General features: G+C 44.6%; 1 protein-coding gene across 2 annotated transcripts in view; it reads right to left on the bottom strand.

Annotated features, from left to right (window-relative positions):
- Positions 1–12,440, bottom strand: part of LOC147123241 (gamma-aminobutyric acid receptor subunit beta-1-like) — a 779,888-nt gene that overhangs the window by 108,461 nt on the left and 658,987 nt on the right. For both annotated transcript variants that reach the window (XM_085969663.1, XM_085969672.1), the window contains one exon: positions 5,524–5,661. In XM_085969663.1, the coding sequence (XP_085825789.1) occupies positions 5,524–5,661 (138 nt within the window). The remainder of the gene's footprint in view (positions 1–5,523; positions 5,662–12,440) is intronic.

The raw sequence follows: 12,440 nt of genomic DNA, 5'->3' as shown, positions 1-12,440 counted from the left end.
GAAGCAGTCAGTGCCTGCTGGAAGGAGCACTTCGAAGATCTCCTTAACCACAACTCTGTCTTCGACACGAGTGTCCTCAACTCCATCCCACAGCATGCTACCCGTCACCAGCTCAGCACAACCCCAGCCCGGCATGAGGTTGAAAAGGCCATCCGACAACTGAAGAACAACAAGGCCTCAGGAGCAGATGGAATCCCCGCCGAGGCACTAAAGCATGGCGGAGAAGCACTACTGGCACGAATTCATGAACTAATTTCTCTTATCTGGAAGGAGGAGAGCATGCCGGGGATCTCAGAGACGCCGTAATTGTGACCATCTTCAAGAAAGGTGACAAGTCCGATTGCGGTAATTACAGAGGAGTTTCCCTGCTATCTGCCACAGGGAAAGTCATCGCAAGAATCCTCCTCAATCCCCTTCTCCCAGTGGCCGAAGAGCTCCTCCTAGAGTCGCAATGCGGATTCCGCCCACTAAGGGGCACAATGGACATGATCTTCACCGCTCGTCAATTACAAGAGAAATGCAGGGAACAGCACCAACCATTGTACATGGCCTTCTTTGATCTCACAAAGGCCTTCGACACTGTCAACCATGAGGGATTATGGAGTGTCCTCCTCAAATTTGGCTGCCCTCAAAAGTTTGTCACTATCCTCCGCCTGCTTCACGACGACATGCAAACCGTGATCCTGACCAATGGTTCCACCACAGACCCAATTCACGTACAAACTGGGGTCAAGCAAGGCTGTGTCATCGCACCAACGCTCTTCTGAATCTTCCTTGCTGCAATGCTCCATCTCACCCTCAGTAAGCTCCCCACTGGAGTGGAGCTAATTTACAGAGCGGGAAACTGTTCAACCTCCGTTGCCTCCAGTCCAGATCCAAGGTTGTCCCATCCTCTGTCATCGAATTACAGTATGCAGACGATGTTTGCGTCTGCGCTCACTCGGAGGTCGAACTCCAAACCATCGTAAACATCTTCACCGAAGCATACGAGAGCATGGGCCTTATACTAAACATCCGTAAGACAAAGGTCCTCTACCAACCTGCCCCCACCACACAATGCTGCCCCCCGATTATCAAAATCCACGACATGGCCTTGGACAACGTGGACCACTTTCCATACCTCGGGAGCCTACTGTCAACAAGGGCAGACATCGACGACGAAGTCCAACACGGCCTTCAGTGTGCCAGTGCAGCCTTCGGTCGCCTGAGGAAGAGAGTGTTTGAAGACCAGGACCTCAAACCCGGCACTAAGCTCATGGTCTACAGGGCAGCAGTGATACCTGCCCTGCTGTATGCCTCAGAGACATGGACCATGTACAGCAGGCACCTCAAAGCACTGGAGAGGTATCACCAACGCTGCCTCCGCAAGATCCTGCAAATCCATTGGCAGGATAGGCGCACCAACGTCAGTGTTCTTGCTCAGGCCAACATCCCCAGCATCGAAGCTCTGACCACGCTCAATCAGCTCCGATGGACAGGTCACATTGCCCGCATGCCCGATACGAGACTCCCAAAACAAGTGCTCTACTCGGAGCTCCGGCACGGCATGAGAGCCCCAGGTGGGCAGAGGAAACGCTTCAAGGACACCCTCAAAGGCTCCTTGAAAAAGTGTAACATCCCCACCGACACCTGGGAATCCCTGGCCCAAGACCACACAAAGTGGAGGAGAAGCATCCGGGAAGGCGTCGAACACCTCGAATCTCTTCGCCGGGAGCAAGCGGAAGCCAAGCGTAGGCAGCGCAAGGAGCGCACATCCACCCAAGCACCCCACCCACCGTCTGCCCCACCTGTGACAGAGACTGTAGGTCCTGCATTGGACTAATCAGTCACCTGCGATCTCATTTTTAATGTGGAAGCAAATCATCCTCGGTTCCGAGGGACTGCCTAAGAAGAAGAAGATAATTACTGTAAATCATGCATTGTATATCTGTTGACATTATGTTGTAATGGAACCTCAAAGAGCTGTGGTCTCATTATCCCCACAACTGATTATCCACAAGAATTTTTGTGGGAGTTATGGTTTCGGTTTTTATGAACCAACTAATGCAATAATGTTTTAAATTGATTTTAAACAAACTTTGGGTTGTAGATCCAGCAGGATCAGTAACATTTATCTGGATGTTACCTCATGGAATTCACTTTCTATATAAATATGATCATTAGCTTTGTGTTAGGAGAGAAGTGGGAATCAGGGCTTTGGATCTAGTTCAAGTTAGGCTGTCAGCAGTATTTTACCGTCATTTTTCAAATGTGCTTTATTTTCACATGTCAGAAGTTCATTGGGTAATTTAAACATAACTTCACCATAAAAGGCTAGATATAGAGGGACTCGTGATTTGCCACAATTTTCCATTATTTGGTGGGAGCTCACTTCCATAATGACAGATAATCAAGGTGGTAGGAATAACTCTTGTTTAATGTCATCTACATCATAAGTGCCCAGTCTTCTCTTGACCTGCGTGCACTGGTGCAAACTGACTTTCCCTCCTTTTTGCTAGTGTAGTTGAGGTTGGGTTGTTGATATGTGTATGCAGATTATTGATTTTGCTCTTGTGCAAAAGCAAATGTATATGGAAAGGATTAGAACAGCAAGACCTACTATTATCCGAAAGAAAGAAGACTTTTTTCTCTCCCTTCCTCTCCCCCGATTCTCCTTCCTTGGGGAAAAAACATCAGGTGCGCTCTTTTTTCAGTCAATCCAAATTGCTGAACTTGTTTTGATTTTTTTTGAGAGAGGCACACACACAATTTATTTTTAAAAGGAAACAAGAGGATGACAGATTATTCTAGTTATGATCAAATCGAATGAATAACCTTGAATTATGTCCCAGTAAGTTTATCAATGCTTTCCTGAAGATGTGCCGAGATTTTGCAGCAGATCTTCCTCTTATTGTGCATGGGGATAAAAGATCACCTTGGCACAGAGAACTGAGGAAGATTGGGCAGAGAGGATTGGACGCCCATAACAGAACCTACCTGATTTTCCTTAAAGCGCTGCACCCAGATGACCTTTTACATCCAAGTGGAATAAGAGACAAATCTGCCTCTTCATATTTTTCCTACTATCACATTGTTGTAGAATCATATAAATTTACAGCACAGAAGGAGGCCATTCAGCCCATCTTGTCTGTGCCGGCCGACAAAGAGCTATCTACCCTAATCCCATTTTCCAGCACTTGGTCCGTAGCCTTGTAGGTTATGGCACTTCAAGTGCATATCCAAGTGCTTATTAAATGTGATGAGGGTTTCTGCCTCTACCACCCTTTCAGGCAGTGAGTTCCAGACCCCCACCACCCTCTGGGTGAAAACATTTCTCCACAAATCCCCTCTAAACTTCCGACCAATTACTTTAAATCTATGTCCCCTGGTTATTGACCCTTCTGGTAAGGGAAATAGTTCCTTCCTATCCATTCTATCTAGGCCTCTCATAATTTTATACACCTCAATAAGGTCTCCCCTCAGCCTCTTCTGTTCCAAAGAAAATAAACCCAGCCTATCCAGTCTTTCCTCATAGCTAAAATTCTCCAGTCCAGGCAACATCCTTGTAAATCTCCTCTGTACCCTCTCTAATACAATCACATTTTTCCTGTAATGTGGTGACCAGAACTGCACGCAGTACTCTAGCTGAGGCCTATCTAGTGTTTTATACAGTTCAATCATAACCTCCCTTCTCTTATATTCTATGCCTTGGCTAATAAAGGCAAGTACAGGAAACTCTCATTTAAACGGCACCTAAATATCCGGAATTCTCTATTAACCGGCAAAATTCATACTCCGAAAACAACACCTCAATAACCGGAAATGCTGCTGAGTCCGAGTCCGAGCCTCCGGCGGTGGCCGAGTTAGTCAGTGGGGGTAATTCTCCAAACTGCCACTACTCGGCTTCTTGGCGCTGTCGGCAGTCATTAAAGAGTTATGGGTTACCCTCGACTGGCAGTACTGTACTTAATCAAGCATCTTCCACCATCCATTTAACACAGCATTCTGTAGGTGAGTACCCAATTACTGTATACTCCACATTTCTTGATTTTTTAATTTTTGTTTGTTAAAAATAGCCTCGGTAGATAACCCTCTCCGTCATCCAGAATTTTTAATCAACCGGCAACAGGCCGGTCCCGTCGGTGCCGGATACCAAAGAGTTTCCTGTATCCTGTATGCCTTCTTAACTACCTTATCTACCTGTCCTGCTACCTTCAGGGATCTGTGGACATGCACTCCAAGGTCCCTTTATTCCTCTACACTACTCAGTGTCCTACCATTTATTGTGTATTCCCTTGCCTTGTTAGCCCTCTCCAAATGCATTACCTCGCACTTGTCTGGATTGAATTCCATTTGCCACTGTTCTGCCCACCCGATCAGTCCGTTGATAACTTCCTGCAGTCTGCAGCTTTCTTCTTCATTATCCACCGCATGGCCAATTTTTGTATCATCAGCAAACTTCTTAATCATACCCCCTAGATTCAAGTCTAAATCATTGATATATATCACAAAAAGCAAGGGACCTAGCACTGAGCCCTGTGGAATCCCACTGGAAACAGCCTTCCAGTCACAAAAACACCCATCGACCATTACCCTTTGCTTCCTAGGTTTATGTACCTAGAGATTTTGCAGATGGATCATCTAAATGGAATGAGAAGGGTTTATATTGAGCAGTTGTATTCTTCTCACAAGGCCAAAGTTCAAACAGGGAGGAAAAAATGTTCACGTAGGATAGACTTGTCTATTGACAATGAATGCTAATAAGAACTGACCACAAGATCAATAATTTATAAGGGTGAAAATCTAAGACAAAAAGTCACATACAAAAATTACTACCTTAGATTCCAAGAACAACTTAAAGCTGTAATGAAACTCAGTGCGCAAACGTACTGCTGTACAATACAATCAAGCTTTCATTGGGATCAGTAAAGTAGTTTTTTTGTAATGGGTTCATCTTATTGAGAATTGAGAATAATGGTTAGATGGATTTGTGGCCAACAATACTTATAAGATTTTTTTCTTACTAAAGCTGACTGGTCATGGCTATTTTCAATGCATCTAAGCATCTTTTATTTATGTAGTAAGTCTTACAACTCACTAAGGCCTATATTACTTGAAAGTTCTTGGGTAGAAATGAATATGGACTTGTTTTCAGTCCCCGACTCAGCCCTGCGCTGATATTGGACCTCAGGCCTCACCTAGAGCTGCCTGTTGTGCATCCACAGGAAACTTGTCCCACGAGAAAAATTAATTTTGGACCACCGGTAGTGGCCCTCAGGTAAGTTCCGAGAAGCACCTACTAGGGATCCACTAGGGATATCTAAAAAATGGCCCCCACGAATTTGGCAGTGGGACCAACACCTGCACAGATTGGGCGCAGGCCATCCCACTGCTAAATTGGTATGTTTGTATTCATTTTAAGCCTGAATAATGGGCGCAATGCATGCCAAGCTCTATCCCTCTGTGTCTTTAACTATCATGAATGAACACATGAAGCTCAGCAATGTAAGTAATATAGCCTCTATTTCCCATCGAATGGCTTACCTGTGGTAAAAACTGCTCTCTTTGAAACCAGCTTGTACTCGACAATGGAAAACTGTGGCAGTTCAATCTTTTCTACTCCTGTGACTGCATAGTTACCACCTGTCCACTGAAATTTAATATCATCTGTTGTGTACCCATCTATAAAATAAAGGGAAGAATAACTATCGGTAAGGAATTAAAACTCCTTCAGGACAATGGAAAGATTATTCAAGTGCTTTGTCGGTGCTTTGATAAATGAAGACCTCACTTTTCAAACATATCACAGTAACAGTGAAATGAAAGCTACCAACAGTACTGCAGTCTTGCTTCATATTTCATCAAGAGGTTAACCATTCCCAATTAATGGGGTATTTACAGGATCCCTGTGTTCTCACCAGTAGCCTTCCAGCTCAAACTATGGTAAGTGACATTACAAGCATTCTTATCAACACCTTGTCTGTGCAGACCTTGGAGTAACCAGCAGAAGGCACTCCCTACTTGGGGTTGAGTGAAGTAAAATGGAATTCATTCCGTCATGACCCAAAATAATTTATAGCATAATGACACTTCTGGGAATACACAAGTTTAAATGTTGTGACGATTTATGGAAGGATCTTACTGTACTGTAGCCTAGTGAACCTTTGGATTTAATAAAGGTTTAGCTGCCTTGATGATTTACCCTCCTGCAGCCAAAACTCTAGGCTGGATTTTCCAAGCCCCGAGGAGGCGGGCATGGAGGCGGGACAGCCGGTAAAATCGGAGAAAGTGGGGGCGGATGTGAAACCCGCCCCTGTCCCGCCTCCGTGCCCTTTTGCCAGGAGGCGGGAAGATGTGCAGGCTTCGGGTCCTGTCTCCTGAAGGCGGGAAACACAGTTAATCCTTTTAACTGTCTGTTAACAGGTAGTTAACAGGCAGAAAAAAGGATTAGTGCCATTTTACCTTCACAGGTGAAGGCTTCCCGACCTCAGAGAACCCTGCCGGGTTGGAGGAGACGTGGAGGAGGTCTGCGCTGGTCGGAGGCATCTGGAAGTAAGGTGTAGAGGTGAGTGATTGGTGCAAGTGTGGAGTGGTAAGTATGTAAGGTGAGTGATATGTTTAAAAAAGAGTGCACTTACCTTGTTTTCTTTCTACAGCCTTTAGCCGTGCTGGATAGGGAGAGCTGATATTCTCCTTGTCAATTTCACATAATGGCTGTTGGATCCTCCGATCTTACAGACATGTGAAATTTACAAAGTTGAAAGGTTTGATGAGTCCTCACCACAAAGTCTCATCAAACTAAAGAGAATGGAAGTGTTTGACAGCTTCACAGAGCTGTCAAACGCTGTCATTTCTTCTTTCAAGAAGTCTTGACAGATAGCACGTCTGACGTTGACGTGATCTGTCAGTGACTTCCTCCCTAATTGGCCTGCTTGAGCCCGCAGGGCGGGCTTAACAAGCTCAATCAGGGGAAAATCCCTCTGATTGGTCAGGCGAGGATGGAGGCGGGACATTGACATGACAAGCAGTAGTCCCACCTCCAACTCACCTCCATTCACAAAATCCAGCCCTCTGTATTTGCTGTAATGTTTGAGTAACTCAGCAAGTCAGGCAGCATCTGTGAAGAGAGAAACAGAGTTAACGTTTCAGGTCGATGGCCTTTCATCAGAACTAAAGAACCTGTTACATCCCTAACTTTTTCCAGTTCTGATGAAAGGTCATTGACTTGAAACGTTAACTCTGTTTCTCTCTTCTCAGATGCTGCCTGACCTGCTGAGTTTCTCCAGCATTTTCTGTTTTTATTTCAGATTTCCAGCATCCGTAGTATTTTCTTTTTGCTGTAATGTTTGTTGCAATGGAAATGCCATTGGTTTTGACTGTTTGAACTTTGTGACCATCCCTTTTGTTCTTTCTTCCTCTCCTCCCTTTCCCTGCCTCTGTACTTTCATAAAACCTGTTACATCTCTAACTTTTTCCAGTTCTGATGAAAGGTCATTGACCTGAAAGGTTAACTTTGTTTCTCTCTCCACAGATGCTGCCTGACTTGCTGAGTATTTCCAGCATTATCTGTTTTTATTTCACATTTCCAGCATCTGCAGTATTTTGCTTTTGTATCAATGCTACTCCCTCATTGGTAAACTTCCTTCAGAGTATTGTGGCAGTTTTGGGTATTCTATTGGTCAGTAAATAATTGAATTTCTTCTGCCTTTCTATGTCTATTGGTTTTTCCTCAACTTGTGTTGAACAGGCTTAGCACAAGTCCTTATGATGTGATTTCTTGAACACTGAAATTGCGATTAGCCAGAGTGTCTGCAGGTGGCCTCTACTTCTCACAGAGAACTGTGGTTACCTCGGTATCAGTGTTGTCAAATCAGTTCTTGTGTCTTTCCTTGAGAAAACCCACATTATCAGCTTCAGTCTGGCACACAGTAGGGTAGAGTTTTCTCTGTCTTGCGCTTGGGGAATTGGCGTTTCCCAGATTTAGGGCAGAGGATAAAGGGGACATTACATCAGATCTCCACCCCCATTGCACTACCCCAGGATTTCCTGGGACTTCCACAAAATGCAAAACTGGACCGTGCCTGATTTTCACAAGGATCCGGGTGTTTTGTGCTCCAGCAGAGGGGCACCTATCCAAATCTGACACTGTGGCCTGCTGTCAGATCCCTGCCAACCAGGTGTCACGGGGGCAGGCTGAAGATTTGGAGACATGTATTCATTTTTCTTTCATTCTCCTTCCCCACTGGATGATTTCTAGTATTTGGGATGAGAATGCCTCAATCTCAGTAGTTCGGTGCACAGGTGCAGGCATGAGAGGCCTACAGCTGCACTCTCATTCCCTCCAAAATTTGTAGGCACACTGCAAGGGGTTGGACTCCATCTGGGTATGCAGATGGCCTGGGGAGGAAATCATGTGGGCAGCTGCTTCCTCACAAGCCCAGTGCACCTGAGGTGCGTTGCAGCTGTCTGGCACCCAACTGACATCCAGTATTGCATAAGTTCATCTGCTCAGCCTCAACACCAATTTCATCACCTTCTGATATCTCGCTAATAGATTTGTGCTGAGGTGATTTTGTTACACAGTTCAATTTGGATCTTTGAGACACTTGGCGTCATATTGCTTGGCTAGTTTAGTCATGCTGTGTGTCAATGAGACTGAATGGTGAGCAAAAATTTGGCCCTTATTATGTGAATATCAATCTGCAGTTTCTTGTTATTATCTTCAGTATCTGCAGCTATACTTATTTCTAATTCCCGCTTTGCCTCTTTGATCACCCTTTTAACGTACTTCCAAAGTTTTCTGTAGCTTTGTCTGTGGGCCCCTGCCCTTCTCCCTGCAGGCTTTTTGAAGCTCATTTTTCTTTCTTATTACATTTCTGAGTGTCTTGTTGAGTCACTTAGGTCATGCTTTTTGAGCCCACGCTTACTAATTCTAGTATTTGATCTGCATTTCTCTGTGTAATATCTTGAAGGAATTCCATTTTTTCTCCAGTGAGGTGTTGATATAAAGAATTTGCATTTATATAGCACCTTTCACATCATCAGGACATCCCAAAGTGCTTCACAGCCAATGAAGTACATTTGAAGTGTAGTCACTGTTGCAATGTTGGCGAACATGGCAGCCAATTTGTACACAGCAAGCTCCTACAAACAGCAATGAGATAAGTTACTAGATAATCTGTTTTGGTAATATTGGTTGAGAGATAAATGTTTGGCAGGATATTGGGACAACTCCACTGCTCTTCTTCAAATAGTACCATGGTAAGTTTTATTTCTACTGAAGAGGGCAGATGGGACCTCGGTTTAACAACTCATTCGAGGAATGGCACCTCCGACAGTGCAGTGCTCCCAGTAACAAATGAAGCCGTGTGATGGCGACATGTATTGATAGTTGATTAATTACATCACACGCCTTCATTTTTGTAACAATCCTCTTGTGAGGCACCTTATCAAAAGCCTTCTGAAAACCGATATCACTACATCTCCTGCATTCCCTTCATCTATCCAATTGGTTAGTTCTTTAAAAAAAATTTTTGTTAAATTTGTCAAGCGTGACTTGTCTTTAAGAAATCCAAGCTGGCTGTCCTTGATTAATCCATATCTAGACAGCACTCCCAGTGAGGTATGGAGGGAATGCTGCACTGTCGGTAGTTGGGAAAGTGCACTTCAGTAGTTGGCAAAATGTTGGAATCTATTATAAAGGTTGCAATAACTGGGCACTTAGAAACTAATAGTAAGATTGGGCAGAGTCAACATGGATTTATGAAAGGGAAATCCTGTTTGACAAACCTATTGACGTTCTTTGAGGATGTAACTAGTGGAGTAGACAAAGGAAAACCGGTAGATGTGGTGTATTTGGATTTTCAGAAGGCCTTCGATAAGGTCCCACACAAGAGGTTGGTGAATAAAATTAGGGTGCATGGAATTGGGGGTAATATACTAGCATGGATTGAGTATTGGTTAACAGACAGAAAGCAAAGAGTAGGGATAAACAGGTCTTTTTCAGGATGGCAGGTTGTGACTAGTAGGGTACCGCAAGGATTGGTGCTTGGGCCCCAGCTATTCACAATCTATATCAATGATTTGGATGAGGGGACTAAATGTAACATTTCCAAATTTGCTGATGATACAAAGCTAGGTGGCAGTGTCAGTTGCAAAGAGGATGTGAAGAGGCCTCAGGGGGGACCTCGGCAGGCTCAGTGAATGGGTGAGAACATGGCAGATGGAATATAATGTGGATAAATGTGAAGTTATCCACTTTGGTAGAAAAAACAGAAAGGCAGAGTATTTCCTAAATGGTGAAAGATTGGGGAATGCAGATGCTCAAAGGGACCATCTTGTACATGAGTCACTGAAAGTGAATGTACAGGTGCAGCAAGCCATTAGGAAGGCAAATGGCATGCTGGCCTTCATTACAAGAGGATTTGAGTACAAGAGTAAAGAAGTCTTACTCCAATTATATAGGGCCTCGGTGAGACCACGCCTGGAGTACTGTGTACAATTTTGGTTTCCTTACCTAAGGAAGGATATACTTGCCATAGAGGGAGTGCAACGAAGGTTCATGAGATTGATTCCTGGGATGGCGGGACTGTCGTATGAGAAGAGATTGAGTAAACTAGGCCTGTATTCTCTTGAATTCAGAAGAATGAGAGGGGATCTCATTGAAGTATACAAAATTATTACAGGGCTTGATAGGGTGGATGCTGGGAAAATGTTTCCCTTGGCTGGGGAGTCTAGAACCAGGGGCCACAGCCTCAGGATAAAGGGTAGACCATTCAGGACTGAGATGGGAAGAAACTTCTTCACACAGAGGGTGGTGAATCTTTGGAATTCTCTACCCCAGAGGGCTGTGGAGGCTCAGTCATTGGGTATATTCAAAACAAAGTCGATAGATTTCTGACTAGTAAGGGCATCAAGGGATATGGGCGATAGGGCCGGTGAATGGAGTTGATGCAGAAGATCAGCCATGATCTCATTGAATGGCAGAGCAGGCTCGAAGGGCCGAATGGCCAACTCCTGCTCCTATTTCTTATGTTCTTATGTCAGAGGTGCTGTCTTTCAGATGAGACATTAAACCGAGGCCCTATCTGCTCTCACAGATGGACGTAAAAGATCCCATGGCACTATTTTAAAGATGAGCAGGGGAGTTATCCCTGGTGTCCTGTCCAATATTTATCCATCAATCAACATAACAAAAAACAGATTATCTGGTCATTATCACATTGCTGTTTGTGGGAGCTTGCTGTGCACAAATTGGCTGCTGCGTTTCTTACATTAAAACACCGACTACACTTCAAAAGTACTTGTTTGGCTGTAAAACGCTTTGGGGTGTCCTGAGGTCGTGAAAGGCTCTATATAAATGCTAGTATTTCTTTATTCATATATTCCTAAATATTCTCTAAATTTATCTCAAATTATGGATGCTAAGGGCTCGATTTTCATTGGGCCGTGGAGGCGGGATTGGAGGCGTGGGGGGGTGTTAAAATCCTGAAATCAGGGGTCCCAACCCCATCCCGCACCCAACCCGCCTCCATGCCAGTTTCAAAGGAGGCGGGTACCCACCCCGCACTGGGACCTGCCTACCTGAGGCGGGAAGGGATTAGTGCCAATTAACTGCCTTGTAACAGGCAGTTTTTAGCCTAATCTCTATTTTTAATGCTGAAGTGTGGGATTCCCGACGGCTCCAAACCACGCCAAGTTTGCAAAGCGAGCCGTCGGGTTGAAGGACTTGGAGGGTTCGAGATGTCGGCGTTCAGGTGAGTGATGGGTGCATGAGTGCAAAGGTAAGTGTGTTTGGTGTGTCTAAAGTGTTTAAAGAAGTTTAAATGACTTTTTCTTACCTTTTCAGCCTTCCTTCCTTTAGGTCTCGGGAGTCCCTCATCTCACCGGCACAGAAAGCAGAATGGCTGTGAACTGTTAAAAGTGACAGCCTTCAGCTTTCTGTGCAGGAGAGATTTCTAACTGAGCCTGTGGAGAAGGACTCAAGTTAGAAGTAAGACTGTCAGTGTTTGACAGCTTCAAACAGCTGTGAAATGCTGATATTTCATCTGTCAAAACCTCTTGACAGATGAAATTTCAGTCTGTGACATCACCTGTTACCCGGTGGCCCTTAATTGGCCTGTTGAGCCCACTGGGCGGGCTCAACAAGGTCAATCAAGTTAAAATTGTGTGGATTGGCCACATCTCGATGGAGGCGGGACTACAACCACGAAAGTTGTAGTCCCGCCTCCTACCTGACTCCTGAATGAAAATCCAGCCCTAAGTGTTTGCCCACAACTGACATTAGACTAACAGTCAATCGTTTGTTGGTTAATATTTCTCTTCCTTCTTGAACATTGACTACCCCCCAAACCTGCAGCACAATTAGTATATCTAAAGAGAATTGAAAAGCAGTGATCAGAGCATCTGCTATCTTCTTTCTGACTTCCTTCAACTATCTAGGGTACCCACCTTGAATTCAG

The sequence above is a fragment of the Somniosus microcephalus genome, chromosome 2 (genome assembly GCF_052327205.1).
Source record: "Somniosus microcephalus isolate GS21.2 chromosome 2, FLI_Smic_1.0, whole genome shotgun sequence".
NCBI lineage: Eukaryota > Metazoa > Chordata > Chondrichthyes > Squaliformes > Somniosidae > Somniosus > Somniosus microcephalus.
This window is presented reverse-complemented; position numbering and strand designations above follow the sequence as displayed.